General features: G+C 38.8%; 3 protein-coding genes across 5 annotated transcripts in view; 1 reads left to right on the top strand and 2 right to left on the bottom strand.

Annotated features, from left to right (window-relative positions):
• Nucleotides 1-34: 34 nt before the first annotated feature.
• On the bottom strand, nucleotides 35-2,629 carry Pngl (N-glycanase Pngl). The gene is made up of 7 exons (XM_064691813.1): nucleotides 2,056-2,629; nucleotides 1,883-2,001; nucleotides 991-1,826; nucleotides 821-905; nucleotides 650-746; nucleotides 474-593; nucleotides 35-411 (listed from the first exon to the last, which is right to left on the bottom strand). Exons 1-7 carry the CDS (start codon nucleotides 2,414-2,416, stop codon nucleotides 134-136), a joined length of 1,896 nt encoding a protein of 631 aa, XP_064547883.1. The 5' UTR covers nucleotides 2,417-2,629; the 3' UTR covers nucleotides 35-133.
• Nucleotides 2,630-2,736: 107 nt separating this feature from the next.
• On the top strand, nucleotides 2,737-4,820 carry Act42A (Actin 42A). Its single transcript, XM_064691815.1, has 2 exons — nucleotides 2,737-2,891; nucleotides 3,025-4,820. Exon 2 carries the CDS (start codon nucleotides 3,051-3,053, stop codon nucleotides 4,179-4,181), a length of 1,131 nt encoding a protein of 376 aa, XP_064547885.1. The 5' UTR covers nucleotides 2,737-2,891; nucleotides 3,025-3,050; the 3' UTR covers nucleotides 4,182-4,820.
• A 1,641-nt stretch (nucleotides 4,821-6,461) lies between these two features.
• The window catches only part of Src42A (Tyrosine-protein kinase Src42A), a 51,365-nt gene continuing 32,002 nt past the window's right edge, over nucleotides 6,462-25,824 (bottom strand). For 2 of the 3 annotated variants that reach the window (XM_064691723.1, XM_064691722.1), the window contains 8 exons: nucleotides 11,208-11,329; nucleotides 11,025-11,109; nucleotides 10,885-10,963; nucleotides 9,405-9,573; nucleotides 8,465-8,623; nucleotides 8,137-8,314; nucleotides 7,903-8,069; nucleotides 6,462-7,834 (listed from right to left, as the gene is read on the bottom strand). In XM_064691723.1, coding sequence (XP_064547793.1) covers nucleotides 7,626-7,834; nucleotides 7,903-8,069; nucleotides 8,137-8,314; nucleotides 8,465-8,623; nucleotides 9,405-9,573; nucleotides 10,885-10,963; nucleotides 11,025-11,109; nucleotides 11,208-11,329 — 1,168 coding nt within the window. In that variant the 3' untranslated portion in view covers nucleotides 6,462-7,625. The remainder of the gene's footprint in view (nucleotides 7,835-7,902; nucleotides 8,070-8,136; nucleotides 8,315-8,464; nucleotides 8,624-9,404; nucleotides 9,574-10,884; nucleotides 10,964-11,024; nucleotides 11,110-11,207; nucleotides 11,330-25,824) is intronic. The other variant, XM_064691725.1, reaches the window with a different exon arrangement.

Raw genomic sequence — 25,824 nt, 5'->3', positions numbered from 1 at the left:
CGTCGGACATAATTTATTGCATTATTTTCCACAATTTCCTCTTAAAAATCCTTTTAATATAAAGCTTGAGGTAGGTCGGGTTTATTTACAATACAATTGGGAATCCGATCAAAATAATTGGTAATTGTTCACGTTAATGCAATATTAGTTGCAACTCAAACGGATATTCCCTTGAGTTTAGGCTCTGTCTGAAGAGTTGCGAGTGCTGCCAATCCACGCCACTCAACTTGGCCACAATCTGGAATTCACTGGCGTTTTCGATGCAATTATTGCCATCATTGGTCTCCATGCTCACATTAATTTTGCCCTCGCCAAAGGTTTTTGTTTCGAATATGAGTTTGTAGGATTTAACTTTAAGATTTGATTTGCTCAAATTAAATTTCCAAATGATTTCAGCGCTGTCCGTGCCCTCTGTAAACATATATTTGATATTAGCTATAAAATAGGGAGAGTTAGCTATATAGAGAACCTACCTAGGCGCGCCAAATAGGCCATTTTCCAATCCCGCTCCACCTTGCGGAATATGTTCCTCGATGAGTATTGCGCACTTTGCCAGGTCTTGTAGGTTTCCAGTATGTTGAAACGGTCGCCATCTATAAAAAGAAAGCAATCGGTCATCAGCAGATTTGATAAGATTTTGCTGTCAAACCTTTGGTATATCGCTCGTACGTATCGCTGGCGCAACTGTAGCGTAGATTGAATTGACGTAGCTCCAGCTCGCTTTCATTTGGCGTAAATACGAATATCTGCAATTAAATAATGCCACAGATCGTGTGCTTATATAGACAAAAACAATTAACGACAGCAGCTGGTGACTTACATTGGTGAATGTGTGCTCGCCACGCGACTGTCGCCACGACAAGCTGCCCGAGCTTCTGCCCTTCAGCTCGCTCTCGGTTGGCGTGCTGCGCAGTTTAAAAAGAATACATAAAGAGCAGCTTTAACTACAACAACAACAACAAGCGCAATCAATGAATTTTTAATGCATACCGTTCCACGGTCATTGCAATGACCTCGCACATGTAGCGTTGGCTGAGGAATTTTTTGCGTTCGGGGCTAGAGAATTGCTGGCGCTTGGCCCTGATCACATTCAGCGTTTCGATTAGCTCCTTCTCGGAGCACAGCCTGCGCAGCTGCAATATTTGCCGATGATTGTTGGTATAGCGCCAGGTCACGTCCTGTGCATCGTCCCGCGAATAGGCAAATATATAATCGATTTTGCGCTTCCAGCCGTGCTGATACATGAGCGGTGAGTCGACCACATTTTCCGATGGATCCACGTGCAGCCAGCGCATTTGCGTCTCCGAAAACACCTCGGTCCATACATGATCGAAATGGGAGTGCACTAGGCGTGCATCATAGTCCAGACACCGGCACAGGAATGTAAAGCAATTGGCAAACTCACCGCAGCGCCCCCTTCGGGTTACCAATAGCTGGGAAATGTCATTGTAGCGATGGAATTTGGACTCCTGGCCACAGCAAACTGTGACCTCGACGCGCACATCACCCTCAGTTTGTGTGCGACGCAGTTTGCCGTCTTCACTGCCGCACACTTGGCAAGGTGTGTTGTTGACCCACTCGAAGAACTGCGTTTTGAACCAATTGACTAGCTCAACTAGCAGAAGATCACGTATACAAGGTTCCTTCTCCTGGCACTGGCCAGATGCAATCAGTTCCTGCATGGCAAGTAGCTTGCTGCTGGCGTTCATTGTCAGCTCATCGACGGGTATGAGACTGCGTCCGCTGGCCAGCAGTGCCTCATCCTCATACTGCATGACCGCATCGCTGTAGAGCTCCAGGGATTGCAGAAATCGATTGGGCGTGCGCTAAAAATTCAAAAATTTAATTACTGAATGCACTTATGTCAACTCCGTAAACTAACCAGCATGCGTGGAAAGGCAATGCGTTGTCTGTAGGGCACCGAAGGTTGTATATACAAAGGCGTGGTACAGGTAGTAGCCATTTCTGTTCGTGTTGCTGTCACATGGGATTTAATTGGACCTGCACAAGATTAGTTCAGTTTAATAGTGATGTAAGATCATTTTATTTACTCACTTTTTGGCATTGAGCCGTTTAGCCAGGCTTCGCGCCGCTTATTTAATACGTCTCTAAACTTTTGTATCTGCTGCAGCGGCACTTCGCTGGGCAAAGTGTACACATTGGAGCTTGGCGTGCGTTTGAAGCCGATTGCATCGAGCAATCGCTCGCTGCCCTTTAGGGAGAGAAGCTTTTCCTTGATCGCTTTGTTCTCCAGATTAATGGTGCGAAACTTCAGGTTATTTGGCTGACTCAGCACATTCTCGAGCAGCACGAGCAGAATGCGCGCTGCTTCTAGATATTGCTGTTGCTGCTGCTCTGTGGTTGTTGTTGGCTGTGGCTCAATCAACTTTACGCACTCCAAGTTAATGTCGACCATGTCTGATAAATGCACGGCTATCAAATAAGTCGCAATGGCGCTATCGTCGGGTGGTGCTCTTGTGGGTGGTTGGCTGGCTGGCTAGACTAGAGATGTGCGATGGTTATGTAAATATATCGAAAGCGCCTGCGTATTAACTTAATTTACTGATTAAAAAACTAATTTATTGCACATTTAAACCAATGACAAACAAAGGAACGGCAAGAACAAGCACTTAGCGGCTTGAGCAGCTGTTGCGTCTTATCGCTTATCGATAGACATATCGTTATTTAGGCATTTTCTGTTTGGGTATTTTCTTTTGGTATTTTTAAAAAGAGTGGCAGCGCCGAGCGCTCGGCAAATTTCAACCACTTTTGAAAAAAGTAGGCGTCGTTTCAATTGTGAAGCGTCAGTCATTGTGCAAAGTTTGCGCAGCGGTAAATTCAGAGAATCTGAAACAAAAAAACTTCATTCGTCTCTTATATTTCCTTAAAAGGTAATAAATTCAGTCTTTCTTTGTGCGTGTCTGAGACTCGAGTCTCAGCTCAAGTCTGGGCAGCGACGGCAGTCGTAAGCCGTTTGCCGATTCGAGTGTACATATTTGGTTCGTCTTATTTTTTCAATTGCAGAAACTAAAACCAATCTATATAGCAAAATGTGTGACGAAGAGGTTGCCGCTTTGGTTGTCGATAACGGTTCCGGCATGTGCAAAGCCGGCTTTGCCGGTGATGACGCACCACGCGCCGTTTTTCCATCAATTGTCGGCCGTCCGCGCCATCAGGGCGTGATGGTCGGCATGGGTCAGAAGGACTCGTATGTGGGCGATGAGGCGCAGTCCAAGCGTGGCATCCTGACTCTAAAATACCCTATTGAGCACGGCATCGTGACCAATTGGGATGACATGGAGAAGATCTGGCATCACACATTCTACAATGAGCTGCGTGTGGCACCCGAGGAGCATCCCGTCCTGCTGACCGAGGCTCCACTAAATCCCAAGGCTAATCGCGAGAAGATGACTCAAATTATGTTCGAGACCTTCAATACCCCAGCCATGTACGTGGCCATTCAGGCTGTGTTGTCCTTGTACGCCTCCGGTCGTACCACTGGCATCGTTTTGGATTCTGGCGACGGTGTCACCCACACCGTGCCCATCTATGAGGGCTATGCCCTGCCGCACGCCATTTTGCGTCTGGACTTGGCCGGCCGCGATTTGACCGACTATCTGATGAAGATCCTAACCGAGCGTGGCTACTCGTTCACCACCACCGCTGAGCGTGAAATTGTGCGCGACATCAAGGAGAAGCTGTGCTATGTCGCTCTGGACTTTGAGCAGGAGATGGCCACCGCCGCCTCTAGCTCCTCGCTGGAGAAATCCTATGAGTTGCCCGACGGACAGGTCATCACCATTGGCAACGAGCGCTTCCGTTGTCCTGAGTCACTTTTCCAGCCCTCGTTCCTGGGCATGGAGGCTTGCGGTATCCATGAGACTACCTACAACTCGATCATGAAGTGTGATGTCGATATCCGCAAGGATCTGTATGCCAACACTGTCCTGTCCGGTGGCACCACCATGTATCCAGGCATTGCCGATCGTATGCAAAAGGAGATTACGGCTCTGGCTCCGTCCACCATGAAGATTAAGATTGTGGCGCCACCAGAGCGTAAATATTCCGTCTGGATTGGTGGCTCCATTTTGGCATCCCTATCCACATTCCAGCAGATGTGGATTTCCAAGCAGGAGTACGACGAGTCTGGCCCATCAATTGTTCACCGCAAATGCTTCTAAGCAGCAGCAGCAGCATAAAGAACAACAACAACAGCAACATCAAAAACAACAAGAACAACTGTGACTGACGCTGGGCGTGGTCCTGTCTGTGCGCTACGCCTCATACACACACAAAACATTGCATTGATTGCCTCTCTCGCATTAGAATAGGTTAGAGAACAAAGAAGAGACGTGCGGGGCGGCAGACAGACGCACACAGACAGGACGTATGCACCAGCACCAGCAACAGGGACAGCAAAAACAAAGATAAACTACATTTTTTTATAACAATTTTATACGAACTCATACCATATAAACGCACTCACACACACACACACGCCCACCCACACCCACACAGTCACACACACACATATTACACATAAGAAATTAGCATATTTTTATGTTCTATCGAAATTCACGAGTTCATACGCACATTGGTATTATTATAAAAATATATATATATATATATACATATATGTATGTATTCATATTCGGCATTAAACATTAAACATTCCCAAGCATTCCTACATATATTATTATGTATTACACATACTCAAAAATACCCAAAAAACAAAAAGAAAACTAAACTAAAAAGTATTTGTAACCGCTACGAAAAAAAAGAGAAAAAGAAATAACAATAAAAAGCGATGAAGAACTGAATATGGCTAAACGACTTTTATTATTATTTATGTATTATGAATTTTTCGAGCGGGTATTTTGTACATGACTAAGACATAAGTGAATGGAAATGAGATTTGTCAGCGCGCGGGCGTCTGCCGATAAGGCGGCTTACTAATGCCCCAAAGATGTTTGATTTCGGCCCAAAAATAAACAAAAGCCAAGCCGTGCGCGCGCACACTCAGTTCGCAGGAAGTGTTTGGATAAACAAATGATATATATTATTGTTATTTTTATTCTTTGTAGCTGCTGCCGCAAATGCGGGGCATGAATCGCCGCGGCTTATCAGCGTGACGAACCGGCCAGCCGATCCACCCCACCCACCCTTGATTGATTACCAACACCAAAAATAACAAAAAAACAGAAAAAAAAAGCAGCTGTGGCCGGCGCAGCCGTTTTACCTTAAAAGGCAACAATTACAGTCTAGCTAAACATATATGTACCTGCATGTCTGTCTGTACAATTCATGTGTTTCTCTTTTTTTTTAGCAGTATATGCCCGAATTAATCGACAAAGCAAAAGTGAGCGATTGTCGGCGTGCTGCTCGACTGACTCAGCGGCAAACATTGGAAAACGTTGGAATCGTCATCAATTGGCAATTGTTTTCTGTGTGTGCGAGTGAGTGTATTTGTTTGCCTGCTTGACCACTTACGGCCCAATGTCAGGGTAGCGAGACGGGGCGCGGTGCTGTGCGGGCTGCCAGACGACATTTTAGGCAGGGCTTTCAATGCGTTTCGTTTTGTTTTGGTTCAGAAACTCGCATTGACCAAAAATTCAATCAACAATTATTGACCAGTTTGGGACCTCACACACACCCATATGTGGAAGATCAAAAGCGGTGGCCTTTTACAAAACTGATATACATATATATAGACAGACATATATACGTCAATATTTATATATATGCTCGCTTTATTATATCATCGAAATTGTCAATTTCTTGCATATATATTTCACAATTTATAGCTCAAAAGTTGTTATATATACGCATATGATTTGATCAAACTTATTTTTATTGCAATCGTTATACATGTATATTTATATTTGACACGCCCACAAATTGTTGTAACTTGTTTAAACACATATATATATATAGTTTTTTTTTTTGTTTAAAGACAGTTTTCTAGTTACAATTAAGTTCTGACAGTTCTGCATAATTTGTTTGAAAAAGAAAAAACGGTTTGTTGAATAATTCGCTTTGAGTACAATTTGGAAATGTTTTCTACTTATTTGTTTTTGATTACAGTTGCTGTTTAATTTGTTAATATTTATATACTTTGTGCATTGTAGGTAGAAGCAAAACGCATAGTGGCAAATCATTTAGAATACATACTAGATACGAACACATAAGTACTAGGGTTAGCATTATAAAATCAGCCTTCAATTCATGCTTTCTTGGTTAAGATATACGTAGTTTAGGTATTTAACTTAGTTGGGCTCCAAATTGTTTATAAGTATAAGCAGTTTATTGCACTTCAGTCAAAAGGGAAATCAAAGAAAAGTGCCTCATCAAATATCAAAATAATACTCACCGAAAATAAAACATCAGTTATAAAAACTGAAAAATAAAAATTGAAACCTTAGCAATGAATATTTTGCAATACATGAAACATACATTTCTGCTTGTTTGTTTTTTTTGTTTTTTATATAAATTACGATAGTAAATTTTATTTTGATGTTTTTGTTCACTAAATGTACATGGATTCGCGTGTGTATGTGTATGCGTGTGTGTATAATTTAATGATTAAAAATTACAATTAAAATGTATAACATTAATAATATGGAGTTTACTTTATTGCATTGCATTATTATTAACTTTTAATCGTTTTACTTTCCTTTTAATTTTTGTTTTTTTTTGTTTTGCTTTTTACGATTACACGATAAAGATAAAGCATATATGTCGTTGATTATGTTGAGTGTGAGTGTGTGTGTGTGTGTGTGTGTGTGTGTGTTTGCTTGTTTTGAATATAAGGTAAGACACGTAATGTTTTTAACTAAAAGCATAAATATATAAGTATTTAAATATCGTTTATAATGGCTATATAACTAAAAAGAACAAATATGCATATGAAGATCCTATAAAAAACTGTGACTTTATGCGTTTCGTGTATATATATATATATATAAGTGAACTATATGTTTATGTATGCGTGTGCCATATGATTAGCAATACATCCGATATATATATAGATATATGCACAATATATTGATCAGCGCCCGATTGCATAAATCATGACGATATACATACATATAGCTATATAAATGTACATGCGTTTAATGAAACAAAAGAAATGTTTTGTAATCAAAAATACAAATATTATTAATACACATACATATAATTATATATATATATATACTTTCATTCTTAGCACACTGCAATCCTCCTGCCCTAAACACTAAAATCTGCCTGCCTTAAACGCTAATAACATGTAATTCCTATATATTTATATATGTTTGTATATATATATAGATATATATATATATATATTGATACCTAGACGTACACTCAGCTCCTGGTGGAGGAGCATGGGATTACATATTTGCCTTTCCTTTGTTTCTTTATGATGCCATAGAAAATCTGTGCAAAACTGAAATAAGTAACTAAATAAGAATTGTCCGTTTTGGGTTGCTGTTGTACGGCGCAATGTTGCTTCATGCTTCGTTCTTCTTCCTCTTGTTGTTGTTGCTGTTGTTGCTCTGCTCCGCTTGGCTGGCTGCAGCGCCGGGCGCCACCTTGTTGCAGCCAGTTTGCCAATGTTTGGCGGCAGCGGGCGCATAAAGCATTTATCAGTAGGCCTGAGCCTCCTTATAGTCACTCTGATCGGATGTATAGAAGTCCTCGAGCTTCCATTGCAACGTTTCGAATGTGGGTCTGCGCATCGGATCCTTGTGCCAGCACTCCAGCATAATCTCGTACAGACGCTGTTCACAATTGGGCGGCATGGGCATACGATAGCCGTGCTCCACCTGGGTTAATACTTCGGCGTTGGTCATGCCTAATAAAGGAAAAGAATATACAATTTTAGCATTGAATTAAATTGATTATATTTTGAGCGAAACGCACCTGGATAGGGTATGCGTCCGTAGGTGACCAGTTCGGTGAGTAATATGCCAAAGCTCCACACATCCGATTTAATAGAGAATTTACTATAATTGGCCGCCTCCGGCGCTGTCCATTTAATGGGGAAGCGTGCGCCCACGCGTGCCTCGTATTCATCCTCCTTGATGAGTCTGTTGATGTCAAATAAAATTTCATTAAATTTAAATTGATATTAAATTCTGTATTCGTTGTATTTACCGTGCCAAGCCGAAATCGGCAATCTTGACGATATTGCCATCGCCAACGAGCACATTCCGTGCCGCCAAATCTCTGTGTATATAGTTCTGCGATTCCAAATAGGCCATGCCAGCGGCTATTTGGGCAGCCATATCGATGAGCGTTTGCATTTTGATACTACGACATTTGCCTGCAATTGCTAAAAGATATTAAAAACACATACATCAGAAATATTAAATGACACGATGGATTAAAGCGTTTTTTGTCAAAGAGGCGTTCATGAATCAAATGCTATGTTAATCAATTTTTGTGATAGTATCTAGAAGAATAAACCATAGACAAAGCATACCTTGCAGATATTCCAATAGGGAGCCATGCTTCATGAGCTCGGTGATAATATAGATGGGCTCCTCGACGGTGCAGACCGCATATAGCTGTATGAGCTTGGTGTGGCGCAGTTTCTTCATTATTTGAGCCTCGGCCAAGAAGTCCTTGGGATCCATTGTGCCTGCAAGACACAATTCGAGAAATGTTAGAAAATAGAAAAAATGTTTAAAGCATAAAGGTGCTAACCGAAGGTATCTTAGAGCAAATGTTTTTTATACCCTGCATCCATTGAAAATGGGTAAAAATGGAAGAAGGAAGCATCTATGACACTATAAAGTATATATATTCTTGATCAGCATCAATAGCCGAGTCGATCTAGTCATGTCCGTCCGCACGTCTACCTGTCCTCTGTCTGTCCGTATATATGGATGCGTCGAACTCAGAATCTTTAAGAGCTAGTCTTGCAATTTTGAACGTAGATCCTTCTAGTTCCCGATAATCGATAACTTGCCCCTTTTTCAAGCAATCGATAAAAATCGATATGGTAATTATATTTCTTAATCTATTCTATCTCTTTGGTTTTAAGAGTTAGTTACCAAATTTGGCATGTATCTTTTAGAATACTATATGCAGCTCAAGTAACTTTTATTTTATAGTCGGGCGCTCCCGACTTTGATTCAATTTCTAAGGTATACAATTTCAATATTCAATTTCTATAGGAAAATCGGGTAGGAAAATTTCCCATTTCAATTTTAAAGCATATTTGGACCAAGAGAAAATTACATATATCTATTTTTAAGTAGAGTAAAGAAAAGTGAGGTATTTAAGAAAAGAGAAAGATTTTTATTCCATTTCTAAGGTAAACTATTTCAATATCCAAATTCAATAGGAAAGTCTGGTAGGAAAATTTCCTATTTCAATTTTTAGACTTTTTTGGATCAAGTGATCGTCTTTCAACTTACCCGACTTGAGAGTTTTGATGGCCACGGGCGTTGTATTATTCCATAGACCCTCCCAGACATCGCCAAACTGTCCGGAGCCCAGTTTGCGTACGAATTTCAACGAAGTTCTGTCGATTTCCCATTGATCGCGTGTTCGATGCGATAGACCCTCGGTGACAGGTTTTTCAATCTGCGATTAGAGTACAAATCAATTAGTCTTACAAAAATATAAAAATGCTATATATTTGTAGGAGCTAATTGTTTAGATATGGTGTGTGCTTTTGGGCTCGTTTCAATGAAGGTGCCAATTGAGAGTTGGTTGTAAATGTGGCATACATTTAGGTATTATGTACAAAATTAAATTTCAGTCGTATTCGATTGTTAATTTTATTTGTTGAAGTAGATAAGAGCGAAGGAGATGTTAAAAGAGCAATTAACGTTGTAATTTGGCTGCTATTATTATTATTATTATAATTATAATTGTGTGTTGGCCTCAAGCCAAAGTCAAAGTGCATTTAGCTGTAGTTGGTTAATTAAATTTTTTGCCATTGTTTGAGCCAATGCGCTGACTCACGGGGCGTTGCAAATTTGAAAGTGCATAAGTTGAAATTTTTTGCATGCCCTTCGCAGAGTTTTGTGTTTTTTTTTTTTGCATAAATTAGACACGCGATTTGGCAGTTGCACCAAATACAATGCGCATATATATATATATATATATATGTACACGCGATGAAGCAAGATTATTTATACAAAGTATATAAATTATAGTATAATTACATTTATAAGTAGAGTCTGGCGTAAGCTTGAGAATGCCTACAACAAATTGGGCAAAGTTTTAGACAAGAAATAGGACTGCGCAAGCATTTATTTACAATTGCCAGCTTATAATTCCCAACTGGTTTTAGTGCAGTATTTTATAACTGACTCAACAATTCCTATATTCATATAAATATATTTAATTTGTTGTGTATAACTGGCATTAATTTTGTATAATTTTGCTTTTGCATTTAATTGCACTTTGTACTTTGGCTATTCATGAATTAAATAAAATGAATGGGTTTTTTTTTTGGTATAAATTTTGGCGTGATGGTGTTTTTTTTTTTTTTTTTTTTGGCAGTGGCAAATACACACACGCATACGCACACACACATTAACGTTTATGTTTAAGTACAAAAGCCTACCTCAAAAATACCCGTAAATGTATTTGTCTTTTATTTGTTAGTATTTTTTTTTTTTATAATATCGTTAGTATATTAATAAAAGGAAAAAAATACAAAAAAAAAAAGTATTTTAAAATCGTTTTCGTTAAGTTTTTACGTAAAAACAATGAGAAATCATAACGAAAATGTTAAATGTTAATGTTTAAATGTTAATATGCCATGTTAATGCTAGCAAGACGTAATGTTAGATGCATGTTAAGTGCATGTTAAAATGCAATGTACGAATAAACCAAAAGGTAATACCATGAATTAAGGCATAATTCGGAATATTTATGGCATACCTGTACACAGGGCTTGCAGAGATTGACGCACAGGCCATCCGAATCCTTGGAATAGTGCTCGACAAGCTCTTGTAGGGTTCTGTTTAAAGTTAATTATAGACGAGATTAGATAAGGAGAGTGGGGGGATGTATAAACTAACCTGAATGTTGTGCGTCTGGCAATGAAGAAGCCGCCCTCATCCAATTGTCTGATGCGGTAATGCTTAACCGTATCGCCATCGCGCACTGCAATTTAGACATAGATATATATATCGATATAGTATATGCATTGTAATTCAGAGAGTCTGATGGCATTACGCATGCCATTTTTGTAGCCCACCCACCTGATAGCGAGTAGTCATTGTGGCGGCTCTCGGAGTCGCGTATTAAAAATGCGCCGTGCTCGTTCTCCGGCAGTAGCAATTTTTTCTCAGCCTCGATGCGTTTGATTTTGCGGAAGTACCAACTGCAATCACAATTTAAATACAAAAGGAAATTGTCGTTAGCAAAATATATTTTCATATATGTATGTAAATGCACATAAAATCAACTTAAGCTAGTCGTAAAATTGTTGGTTTTATTAAGGAAACACGCTAAAGCGAGGCTATAGCAACAAATTTCATATCAATGCAGTTCCGCGCACAGAAGGAGGCACGTGCGTGGGTGTTGCCTCCCCCCCAGCCCCCGCCCCCGCCCCTCTCACACACACCTCTCTCCCACAAGCCAGCTGCACCTGAATTGAGCAATTTACTGGGCCTTAGCTACTCTGTATCAGCTGTGTGCGGAACGTGTTTTATTCTATTTTTAATATTCAGATACATTTCATAGGGTAATTTCTGGCTGAGTTTTTTTGTTTTGTCCGGCGTGTAATTAAATTATTATGCAATTAGTTTAATCTGAAACGTGCACAATTTATTTAAATTATCTTGCTTTTTATTTTGTCAATTATTAACCACTTTTTTGTTGTTGTTAAATATTGCAAATGTTTTGTAATTTATGCAACAATTTTATACTATGCACCACTTGATTTTTTTTTCACTCCGATTTTTTTTTTCTTTCTTAGCGACAAATTGATTTTATTTATGCATTTTGCGCGCATTTTAAATTCAACTTTAATTGCGCTTCCGAATCGAAAATTGCGGAAATTGCTTAAAGTTTTTTCTCATTTCATTTGTTTTTTTTTTTGCTTTGTTTTAGTTTTTAATATTTATGTTAAGTGTTGGCGCGAGTTGTGTGTGCCATTATCTAGTTGAATTTATCTGAAAATTAAGCTGAATTGTTAAGAGCTCCATTTGCCTTATAAAATATTGATCAAGTTATGCGTTTCGAATGAACTATACAATTCTTTAGTTATATTAAACTATCGATAGTAAAAGTACTGCAAGAAATTAACCGGCGTTGCCTGGTTCGATTGAATAATGTTGGGAATGCAAACGGTTAAGAAATTGGTTGTAGTTCAGAGTTCAGTTCAGTTCAGAGTTGTGCAAAGTTATGCAACACACGTCTATCTATTGCAAATTTCTGCAGGATTTGAACCAGCGACCTCACACTTGTTTTGTGACGCTTGCCAGTCTTGTTGTTGTCGTTTTTCCTACAAACTTCGTTCCCCGCTTCCCAACTCTTCTTGCTGGAATTCTGCAAAACTCCATCCTAGAGCTCTTCTCTTTTGAAGAGGTTTGAACTTCTCAGCTCTCACAGTTAAAGCTGCGCATTGATCATCCATCAATCAGTCAGAATCGATTCGTTTTTCCACGTCAAAATCTCTTTTACACACTTAAGAGTCTTATGATAAATACTCTAAAATCTCATATAACATGATTGTATTTGTTACAAGTAGCTGTCAAATGTATCTTGTCTGGCATTAACATTGACCTTAATAAACTAACAGCTATTGTTATCGTGTTCATTTCTCTTCACCTCTCTCTCTCTCTCTCTCTCTCTATCTCTATTTGCCTTTTATGCTGTTTCATCGGGCAACTGTAGATACAATTAAAAAAATGATTTTCGTTATATGATCGAACCGCAACGAAACGAATTCACATTTTTGAAGTTCGTGACAACAGAGTGTTAAAGAGATGACAAAATCTTGGATCCAAATGTGCCATATCATAAAAATGCATGTAAAGTGTGTTGTAAAAAGATACACACACAGATACTCACACGCAAAATATGTATCCGACAGTTGCATTGCAATAATTAACACACACATTTGCATATGTATATAGCATAACACATTGTGGATGAGTCAACTTTTATGTGGGTTATGTAGAAACGAAGCCATTTGCGATCTTTTGTCTAAACATTGAATTGCGGTCGTTTTTTTTTTTATGCGCCCCTCACGATTTCGCTGCCCAGCAGCAGATGTTGGCGTCAATGCGATAAAGAAAACTCATCAGCAGCAGCAGCAGAAAGCATTTTCCGGACGTACAAAACTTTTCATTTCAATGGATGCGACGGCCACAAACAACGAGCTGGTGAGGGGCGTGCTAAGTCTTGGAACGTGGCGAAAACAAAAAGTGAAAATAAAAATGTTGTGCACAAGGACATGCTCACATGTGCACCCACACACACACAATCGCTCACAAATACCAAGGCAACAGGCACCAAATAGCCTGGAATGCCCCAAGCCACACAAAAACATTTGCATAAAAGAGAACTTCCAACCCGAACCTCTGGCACCCGGGGGAGGACCACCGAAGGGAGACCAGGTGAGTGGACAGCCTGGGCTAGCTTTAACTGCCAGGGAAGAAGTAGCTTAAAGTTGGGTGTGATATACCAAAAGGGTAGCCTATAAAAGAGGTGGCAGCACCTAAATAATAGTGCTGTAAAACGCCAGTATGGTTGAGTGTCGATAGGCATGACAATCGATAACTTTAGAGACTTAACTTGATTTTGTCAGATATCAAATAAATCAAAAATTAAATGCATTACAAAACAATCGATAGAAAGGATTAACAATCGATATGTTTAATTGTTTTTGTAGCTCACTGATAATTGAGCTTAAAAAATTTAAAAAAACAAGCAAAGAAGCGATAAGAAAATCGATGATAGAATAATAATCGATAAATAAGCATGACGGTCGATATTTGTTGTAGTTTAATGTAGTTCAGAGATAATTGGTCTAAGGACAAGAAAGTAAAGAGCAAAGGCTGCGTTAAATATAATCGATGATAGAATATTAATCGATTCCCAAACATGTCAATCGATAGTTTAATGAAGCTCAGAGATAATTGAGCCTAAGAGATGAAAGGAATATGCAAAGATTGCGTTACAAATAATCGATTCAGTTTTTCCATTAAAGGATAAAAATAGACCAAAAGATCAGAATCTATACTATTAAAATCCGAAATCGGAATGTTTTTACCCGAGATATTTCAATTTCAAAATTTTAAATGTCCATATTTCGGCCAAATAAAGCCCGATCCTGGAAGTTGAAAGAGATATATCACTCCGAAATCGGATTTAAGGCATTAATCAGAACTTTTATAGGTTTTTTGAGAACTCTACGAGTTGTTGCTCTAATAAGCTCTTGATATAAGAAACTGTAAAACTTTAGTTGTAGCCATATATACCCTTTGAGCAGGCACAGTTACGTGGTATAGAGACATGCACAGCAATTGGCAAGACAGGATGGGATGCGATTCTGGATGGGCTTCATGGAGCACAAGCACCGCTCGCAAATGCCATTTGCCAGTTCTATTGAATTTCACTTTGGCTTTGAATGCAAACAGACTCGCGGAGGCAGGAGGCAGGAGGCAGGAGGTAGATAGAGTGCTGGGAACGAGTTGAGTGCGTGTTTTTATTCCATTTTTTGTTGTTGTTGTTGCTCTTGTATATTCTGCTATTGCCTGGAGCCATTTAGTTAGCTGGAATTCAACGGGCAAAACTGCAAGTTATCTGATTGCGCAAAAGCCATTTAAAGCTATTATTAAAAGAACTTGCGGACCTGAACTCGCATTCGCACTCGGACTCGGACTCGATTTCAACTCGACGCAACTCTCAACTTGGCTGGCACTTTTAATTGGCTGTCTGCTGCGTTAGGGGAGTTTATGTGTGTGTGTGTGCTGAGTGTTATTATGCTCGTTCACAAAGTGAAGTTAGGGTATATTTGTTGCCAGGTGCCGTTCGTATAAGCTTGGGAATATATACGAATAGTATAAGGCCATGTTCATTGGGAGAAAGGGTGCAATCTATATCTTTAAATCTGTAATAAGCAAGTTTTAAATGAAGAAGATGATCTCCTTTACAGATGGATCCAATAGTATCCCAAAGTTACTCTTTAAATAGGATATATTTACTTTACAGATTAAGAGCTGGAGTAACTACTCTTAAGATCGATTCAAATAACCAGGAGGCAGATCAAACAAATGGATATATCTTAACCATTTGGCCTGTTCTTGCACTGTGAATGGGTATTAGGCAGTCGGTTAGACCCGCTTCCCATTTGCTGTTGCTGTTGCTTTCTTGATTAGCACATGCTGCAGTTGTCATCGAGCAAACGGTTGCCTGCCATTGCCAACAACATCAACGAGCGCTTTTGCAACAAAGTTCGGTCGGTTGGTAATTTGCCGTCGTCAACAGGCAGCAGGATGACAGCCAGCAGCTCCTTGTGAATGAATGTGGACTCTCCAAGTGCAGGCACTTTGATTGATCAATCAATCAACTCAATATTAATGCTGCATAGTTGCCAGTTTGGAGCACGTGTCTATTATGCCAATGAGCATTTATTAGACGCCATTAAGGCGCATGCATTCTGCTTTTGCAGCAGCCAGTTAGCCTGGCCATAACATTTAGCCTATTTATAGACCACATCGATGCCATTTAGGCTGAGTGTCTATTTGTGTGCGCCTGCTGCATGACTTTCATAAATATGCAACACTTTAATTACACACGGCTTGGCTGGGCTGCGCATGCGCATCCTTTTGGCCAGCTGCAGCTGCCAGGCGTGCTCCACGCTGCATCTTCGTTTTTTTTCTCTGTTAGGCGGCTAATGTGAAACGAAACCACAAACCATCGCAGCACCACTACAACACAGCACCACCGCTGGCTATAGACGACTTTAAGCTGAGCTACGGCATTGGAATTCGAGACTTTTGCAATTCAATAGACTCTAAACACGCAGAACCTGGCTATGGGAAAGTATTGCACGTAAAAAAATGTTGTGAACTTGGGAAAATTGTATTGGAATAAAGGGTAAACTTCCGTTTTCGGAAGTATTTATATAGCATAGCTTAGAAAGAGTCAAAGTAGACTGCTTAAGTTGACTATATGCGAGTATACGAGATTATTTGCGAGTACATGCGAGTACTTACAAGCATATGCGAGTACTTACGAGTACTCATTTACGAGTACTCATGAGTACTAACGTGTATTTATGAGTAATTGCGGGGAATTACGAGTACTTGCGAGTAATTACGATTTCTTGCGAGTACTTGCCAGTATTTATGAGTTCTTATGCGTACTTAAAAGTTTTTACGACTACTTGCAAGTATTTACGAGTACTCATGAGTACTAACAGGCATTTACGAGTATAATCAAGCATTTAAGATTTAAGGCAACATCTTTTAGATACTCACTAGCAGCACAATTTTTTGCGAGTGTACGCATACGATGCGTGCATATGAGAGTATTTATAAGTACGTGAGAGTATTTATGAGTATATAGACAACATATCTCGTGCCTTGTTATGTGTTCAACTGCCAATTGTAATAAGTTCTGCTCGGCCAGACATATCAATATCAATATATTATGTTCATGTAGAAGCAACACCATGATTACAGGGCAAATGCACTCGGCGGCCTAACATGAAAAATTGTTCTAGAAAAAGCGTAGCGATATTTATAGATACGGTTGGTCTCTCTGTCTGTCTATGGAGAGCTGCCTGGCTGCACAAAGCCAAAGCCAAAATCAAATGCGCTGCGACTGCGCAGCCTTTTACAACAAACAACAACAAACACACTCGGCTTGTGGCGACTGGGGCGCAACTATTTTTAAACAACGCAAACGCAACGTAATGTCTAAAAATATACACATAAGCTGATGTTGCAGTTGCTGCTGTTGTTGTTGTTGTTGTTGCTGCTGCTGCTGCAACAGCGAGCCAAAGATACTTGCTACATGTTTTGGCTTTTTGTTAACTTTATTATACTCTCGCAGAGGGCATTATAACTTTGTCACGAAGTGTGTTATATATATAGGAGGAGAGGTATGTAGGCCCATGATCAGTCTATTTCGTCTCTCCCATATAGCCCAATACATAGAGCAACTTCTTGCAAGGATCATTCTTATAAGTCCCACAACTCTGCTCACATATTTGCTAAGCTGCAAGACACAGAAGGAAGAGTATTTAAGCTTCGTTCTTTCTTGTTTTTGATATTCCGCATATATATTTTTTCTACAATTTTTCTACGTCAGCCATGGCTTAGTGGCGAGTTTTTGGCCATGGTTAGTGGAACGATGCGACTCTGTTGGCGGCTGTTGCTGTTGCTGCTTTTGCCACTTGCCACTTGGCACTTGCCACTTGCTTTGGGGCAACATGTTTGGCTTGTTTTGGCTGTTAACTTAATTGCAGGCGCTGCATTTTATGCACAAACAAGGCGCTTCGACATGCACATTTGAGTTAAAATTAGATTAGATGCAACAAGCTGGCCAAAATAGTGGCCAAGTGCTTGGCTAGTTGAAGCTGTGTCCGGTCTGCACTTTGCACATGTGCATTTACACTGGCGGACAAAAAAATCGGCACACTCATGTTTGCATTGATATAGCGTATAATAATTGATTATATTATAATTATTATTTTGTTATTAAGGCACAATTTGATGTAGTTGAGTTATATATCAATAAAATATATATACTCATTTAAGCTGTTCGAGCTCGTATGCCTGCTACTGTAGCTTGACATATGGAAGGGGTTATCTTTCTAGTGGATCTGCTCCAATTTGGCTGGCCAACACTTGACGTGCCCACTGGAATCCCAGTGATTGACACAGGGGTGTGTGTGTGTTGATGTTGTTTTCACCGTGCCCAATTCTAGACAATTGAGCCACAAATTGTGCCACTAACTAACTCTGACAACAAAACGAATCCAAGCAACGGGTTCAGACGTTCCACTGTCAATTGTTAAGCGGCTGCCCCAATTGCCAATTGGCAGCGGCCGACGCTCAATTGCATTGGGTTTTGGGTTGGATTTATTGAAGCAGGTCATGATGTTGCTGTCGTTGTTGTTGTTGCTGTTGTTGCATTGTTTGTGCAATTAGCCATGCATTATAAGCCATATACACGGTATATATATATATATATATATAAGATATAGATATATGTATGCATATGCACATGTAATTTGCGCTTTCAGTTAGCGCGCGTCTGGCAAACGAGTTTTTTTTAAGTTTTTATTTTTCTTTCGTTGTTGTTGTTAAGAAACGTCACGCATGATTCAGAGGCTGTGAATTACCTCAGAAGATTTTAACTCTGGCACTACGTAAGCGACTGGGCTCAGCTGTTGTGTGTGTGTGTCTCTGTGTCTGTGTGTGTGTGCGTGTGTGTGTTTGGGCCGGACCAAAAGCGCACAAGCTGTTAATTTGGCTGAATTTGAACAAAAACAAAACTTTTCCTCGAACACACGAGGCCAATTTGTTTATTGTCTTTGTGTGTGCGTGTGTGTGTGTGTGTGTATATTTTCGGTCAGCTTTAATTCCTGATTTGGTTTTTCACTTGTTTCTGTGCATATTAATTGGAGTATGCGGCATGTAGTTTATTTTTTTGCGTGCAACTGCGCTGTCACTTTCTCTATAATTGTTGTCTTGGTCATGTTTCGATTTTATTTATATTTATTTGCTGCTGTTGTTTTTGCTTGTTCCGATAGCCGCCTGCATGTTTTTATTTTTAAATATTTTTAATTAAAAGCATTTATAAAACCCGAACGCGGCGAGAAATAAACAACAACAAGCAATACGTGCAATATGCTGTCAACAGGCCAATTAAGCGGCCTATGCAACGCGGCGTATGCGTAATATCAGAATAAAGCTCGAAATGCATTAAAAATATACTCAAAAACTGTAAATAAAACGAACGATCTTTATATCTAAATAATACTTAGCCAAATTCGATTTTGTTTTTGGGTTTTCGCAGCGCTTTTCAAGTCAAGCTCAAACTTACCTGCAAGAAATTGTGAAAAAAACGTAATTAGTTATCATAAAAAATTGTTTATAATTATAAATATTAAATATATCATCGACTGGCAGCACTTTTGACACGCGACATTTGTAAGTGAAACAATGCAAATAAGAAAGCGAAATGAATTATTTATTTATGCATTTATTGCAGCGCGCACTTGTCTTGGCCAAAACACTGACAATAAATTGTGTGCATATTGATATTTGATTCAGCTGTGTGGAATAAATGAATGAACTTGCCACAGACTCAACTGGCCCAACAGCTATGCAAATAAATATGTACATGCATAGCAAAAGCGACTTCCAATTGGACTTGAAATTGCCCGTCATGCTGGGCAAATAGTGCAGTTAGTTGTAAAATGCATATTTAATTAGGGCAAATATATGCTGCAGGGGTCGGGGGAAAGCTGAATATGGTTCATTAAGGTCGTATATATATACATATATGCCCAAGCTATGTCTATTTAATTATTATTAACATATATATGTTATATCGCATACTTGACAGTTTTCTTATGACTGCTATTCATACAATAATATTGCCGAATAGTAAATACCCTTGAGAATATATTTATGGGTTGAGCAGAAACTATAATTGATTTCTAATTTAAATTATCCCCAAACTTTGTGTGCAGTGTGTCAATTTCTAAGCCCCAACTTTATAGTAAAAACTTTCTTCAACATAAGGTTTACATATATTTACAAAGAGTACTCGTTTATAGGACTAGAAGAAATTAAACTTGTCTTTACGGGGGTCCGATCCCTAAACTTTGTCTTCTTTGTGTTCATTTTAAAGTTCCTACTTTGTATTAAAAAGTTTCTTCAACATATGATTTACACATGTGTACATAGAGAACATATTTATAGGACTAGAGGAAATTAACCTAGTCTTCACAGGGATTCGATCCGTAAACTTCATGCTAAGTGTGTTTATTTTTAAGCCCCAACTTTGGATTAGAAAGTATCTTTAACATATGATTTAAATATATGTATATAGAAAATATATTTATAGGACAAGAAGAAAGTCAACTTATATTCCCGATGGTTCCAACTCCAAACTTTGTGCTCAGTATGCCAATTTTTAAGCGCATGAGCATACTTCACATTATTATTAATAATACAACTTTATACATTATATTAAAAAGTTTCTGCAACGCATTTAAAGGACTGGAAGAAATTGCAGGGCTTCGATCCCTAAACTTCCTGCTTATTTTAATTTTTTTTTAATTTAAAATTACAGAAACTGTTTTGGTTCTAGTTGAATTTAGTCTAAATAATGTGCTGGTCTCTTCAAGCAGCTAAATTGGCAGCATTTAAATTGGGTCAGTTTAAGTTTTTATTTTTATTTTTCATTTTAGACAATTGCTGAACTTATGTAAGCGTTGCTTAAGCAGCTGCTACCTAAATGCAAGTTGTCAGAAAAAGTAACTTGATTTCTACATAAAACTATAATCGAAAAACTTGTATTCTTGAACATAGACCAAAAAAAAAAGCGAGATAGAAATGCTGATAGAGCCACAATTGAAATTTTCCATTTCCTGGCTGCACTTAAGCGTTAGCTGGCTGCCAATCAAAAGAGCTGCAACTGGACACAGCACGCACCACAAATGACAGTTGTGGACCACAATGGGAGCAAAGTGTCTATTTATAAAACCAAACCAAAGCAAACCACACACACACACACACACACACACATAATTGTTGCTGGCGCCAATTGAGGAGCTTGGGGCACAAAAATAGGGGAATAATAACAAAACTGGCCAATGGCCAATGCTGTTTAGCTAGTTATTGTTAGCTGCAGAGCAACACTTAACCAGCAGCAGCAGCAGCAGCAATTGCCAGCGGCAACAGTTGCCGGCGTTTATTTAATTGTTGTTTGCCAGCCAGTCTGTGTAGCTGGGCATCCTGTACTGTGGCTGCTGCCTAACACGACCAACAAACGACATTTATTTATTTTAGTAGCACGTATAAGGCAATAGGCAGGGCGTGGCTACAGCCTATTGCAGTTCGTGCGAAACAAATTTGAAATCAATGCAGAGAGACGGACGGACAACGCCCGGCTATACTTAATGGCAACTAAATTGGCAGGAGAGCCGAGCCGAGCCGAGCCGAGCCTGATGGAACTCTGGCTAAAAATAGCCAAAGTTGCAGGCAGGCAACTAGCTATCCAGCTAGCATTTACCAGTTGCCAGCCTCTGCCTGCCGGGCCACAATTTTATGCAGAAATAATTTGTTAATGCCAGGCTTTCGATTTTGCGGCAACAACGACTACTGCAACGGGCAGTGCAGCTAATGCCTGCTAATGCGACGGACAAACGTTGTTGTTGTTGTTGTTGCTTTTTTTTTTGTTCGTTTTTGTTAAGAATCTGCTCAGCAGGTTGCCCGCTGCCATTTTAGCAGTGAAAATGTGCAAATAGAAACGGCCACAGGCCATAAAATGCATTGTAAGTAAAAGGCCAGCGCCAGAGTCAGAGTCGGAGTCAGAGTCGGAGTCGCAGCCAGCGCCAAGAAAATTATCAAGTTCCGGCAACGGGCTCCGTTTGCTGACCATTTTCTCAGGCGTTCGGAAAAATGCGCTTTCCAGATAACATCACATAAAATGCCCAGCTTCGGCATGCCGAGCATTTAATGCCCTTCTAGAAAAGCTTTCATATGAAAACTTTTTTGTTTATGTAGGAGATATATAAGGTATAGTAGAACTCTTTCATATGGTTAAGCGTACTTTTGGGTGGATAGTGAAGCTTGCAATTGCTGAGTTTGGTCAACAAAAGTGAATATACAATTGATTTTTGCTATATATCTATATGATAAAGTAGTCCGACCTTGTTAAGATTTGGCTTAAACCTTTAGAGCTTGTTAAAGCTCTCGAATCTCAAGATTGGTCAAAATAACTTGGCAAAGGAAAAAGTTGTTCCTGCAAGAAGTTCATGTTGGACCTATCATGTATATGTCAGCTATTTGATATAGTGTCCTGATCCGGCCAGATTCGGCACACACATAAAGCCTATAATTCGATTGATCATTCCTAGGATAGCTTTAAAATATAATGTTCCAATTCCGACACACATACAGCCTGCAGTTCGACTAATTATTACTATGATTTCTATATGATATAGTAGCCCGATCTGGCTAAATTCGGCATCCATACTCTCTGCAATAGACAGACCAATGTAGGCAAAGTTTCAGAAGGACGGACATAGTTATATTAACTCGGCTGTTAATGCCGAAAAAGAATATACAACTTTGAGTAGTCGATGATGTCTTCTTCTATGCATTACACATTTGGTGACAAAATAAAAATACCCTTCTTGAAGGGTATACAAATGCTGTCTGTTTATAGCACACGGTCCACACCCGCCACCCCCTCGCGAGTTCTATCTTTCCCTTTTTCCCCCAGCACGCAAATGTAATTTAAGTCTTGATAATTTGGCTAGCAAATTATGGCTAGCGCGTGAATGTCAGCTAAAATACTTTTATTTTGTATCTATTTGAAATCAACTGCAGCAGCATTTTTCGTTATATACCGATGAAATCAGAGCCAAGCTGCATGCAGTTCAATGTCAATTGCATTGTCTGGGCCTGTGTTTCGATAGAAAGGTAAAACAGAAATCATGAGTTTATTATCGTATTTATGAATAGTATATATATAGAGAGGGGTCTGAGTTTATTGTTCTGTGCATGTACACAACTGTAAACAATGGGAAATTGGCTGCATTCAATGTTTTTAATTGTCCAGATACCCTGTAAATGTGTTTGAGAGGATATGTGTATATTGTAAATATATTCTAGATGAGAACTAGTCAAAAAATTTAACTTTTTAACTGTATGGCAACTCTTTGACTACAGTAATGCATATTCGAGTGCCTATCGATAATCGATAACAACTGTATACAACTGTATATAGGAAGTTGAATGTTTAAAGCAACGCTAATTTACTAGTTCATTTGGTTATTCAAATGAACTTATAATCTAGTTGACAACTTCCTTCTACTTTACAACTTCCTTGTAGAATGTTTGCTCCTCAATTAGCTGGCTTGAGGTTCAGATAGTTTTTGCTTATTTCCGATATGTTTGAACTTATGAACTCTATTTAAAATTTGGTAAATTATTTGGAACAATTTCAGAGAATATTAAATAATTTCTCAAAAAAAAATACCTTTAGGCATAAAGAAGTTCCCGCTTCTCGTTTCTGGGCCCGCTGTATATATAATTAATATCATAATAATATACTCTCTAGTTTCTCTTTCAGTTTAGCATTAGAATATAGATCCCTACACAGTGTTTAAACCACCATAACATGAATATATCCACTTCTAGCATGACTAACCCATATAATTTGCACGACAATTGTCGTGAATATAAAAATTCGATCTCAAATTATAGTAATTATCAAATGTATCGCAGTTGCGATATCGATATCTTGTTCACAATTGGGCAGGTTGGTTCAAAGTACGTATTTGTCGTTATGGCAACGCTTGAGTGCAGTTCGAAAATAATTGTCAAGTATTTTGAGTGTACGCACGCCTTATAAATTGAATTAATCACGTGCTGTACGTTGCATTCGCTGCGCTCTTATATAATAATCCGATCAAAAGCAAACGCTGAAAGCTAATGATGAGCATTTGGCCGAGTGGGCGTTACAATTCCAATGCTTAGTTGGGCGGCTCGACTAAGCCGCACACGCAAACACACGCACACACACACAAGTCCAACCACACCCATGCCATTTGCAGTCAGTGCAAATTAACAGTTCGACATATAGAAGACACATGGAAAAATGAACAATAGATATAGCCTATATACGATATACGTATATATATATACTGCGACTGCCTGAAAAGTAGTCAGCAAATTTCCGTCTGGCATGCCGTTGCCCAATGCACTCTTTTTTTTAGCCACTTCTAATGTTTTTTTTAATTTGCGACCTCCAATTTAAATTTTTATTGTAGACTTCTCCATGTGGGTGGCAAACAGTCATTTGGTCTATTGGGCGACTAAAATATGCGCTTGCAGTTGCAAATTGTTTATGAGTAGTAAAAGAAGAAGCCATGTTAAAGGTAGCCAAGTTTAAATGAACCAGATTTACGAGATTGCCTTACTATTTTAAGCTATAGTCAGTTTTTGGTCGATAAATCGATATATATCGATTACAGACAAATTGCAGAAGAAGAGACAAACAAAAGAAGAAGTCATTTTGAAGGGAGCCAAGTCTTAATGAACCAGATTTACGAGTTTGCTTTACTATCTTAAGCTATATTCGGTTTTTTGTCCATAAATCGATATATATCGATTACAGACAAATTGTTCATGACAAACAAAAGAAGAAGTCATTTTAAAGGTACCCAAGTTTAAATGAACCATATTTCCGAGATCGCCTTACTATCTTAAGCTATATTCGGTTTTTGGTCCATAAATCGATATATATCGATTACAGACAAATTGAAGAAGAAGAGACAAACAAAAGAAGAAGTCATTTTAAAGGCAGCCAAGTTTAAATGAACCAGATTTACGAGATTGCCCTACTATTTTAAGCTATATTCGGTTTTTGGTCCATAAATCGATATACATCGATTACAGACATGAAACCTTAAATAAATACTGAGCTACGCAAAACTGAGCCACAAAATTTGGTATTTATGTTCTTGTAGAGTTCAAGCAGATTAAGTCTTCCAGTTAACTGGCCTACAGTATGCAAAATTTTTGGTATATAGCCATATTTGGCAGCCAGCTTAAGGCCATGTACAATATATAATAATTGGACAATAAAAACAAATGTTATTCAAGTATAAAGTTTGTTACTTTTTGCTAATCTACGCCATATTTTTCCTTTGTCGTATATTATCATAATTTCTCTATTCAATACTGTTGCATATAATAGATATATCTGTTACGATCCCTAAGTTAATGCCTCTTTAAATCTTGCCCTGAATAGATGTTTTCTCATGATTATGCAGATATTTACATATATGTACATATATGTATGTACTCTAGCATACTCGTCAAACAAATTGAATTCAAGTCAACTTCAAGGCCAAAAAGCATTTCAAATTGGTTCAGTTGCCCAATTTGCATATCAATACACGAAGTTGTACAAATATTTTGTACTTGTTTCGGGGCACACGTGTTGAGCCACTCGAGCAAAAAGCCCGAAAAACCTCAAATGAGACAAGCGCCAGACAAGGGAACAGCAAACAACTGCAAACCTGGTGATAAACTCAAAGAAAACGTACAAGTTGAGACAAAACAAAAAATAAAATAAAAAAGCTAAAAATCAAAATCCAAAGCAACAAAGTTTGAAATGTGTCGAGCCATGTTTGTTTAGCGCTTAATTAAAGCATGTCTCGAAAATTGTCACGACTTTTTTTTTGTTTTTTTCTACTCCCATTCATTGTGCATTTTGGGGCATGGCAACAGCTGAAAACAAAACGGTACCAAAAATACCCGAAGGTATATTGAGGAGTAGCTGCTCTTTGGGCCACGTACCTGACTGATTTTTGATAGTCAAATAATTGGCAGGTTAATAACATAAAGACGTGACATTGCCGACGATTACAACATGGAAGCGAAAGATCGCTTAAAACAACAACAAATCAAAGAGAGAGAGAGAGAGAGAGAGAGAGAGAGAGAGAGAGGGAGAGAGAAACGAGTGGGAGCAAGACACACTGGCATAGTTATTAAGCAGAAGCTGTTTCATTACAAAAAAATATTTACCAGGCACTTTACCACCTACTTGTAAACAAACACAATACACTAGAACGTCTCCGCACTTGGGTGTGTTTTGCGCATGTGTGAG

The sequence above is a fragment of the Drosophila montana genome, unplaced genomic scaffold (assembly GCF_035044405.1).
Source record: "Drosophila montana isolate Dmon_TW-CO22-7 unplaced genomic scaffold, ASM3504440v1 contig_3468_1, whole genome shotgun sequence".
NCBI classification, from domain to species: domain Eukaryota; kingdom Metazoa; phylum Arthropoda; class Insecta; order Diptera; family Drosophilidae; genus Drosophila; species Drosophila montana.
The sequence above is the reverse complement of the archived record's forward strand: the minus strand, read 5'-3'. Positions and strand labels throughout refer to the sequence as shown.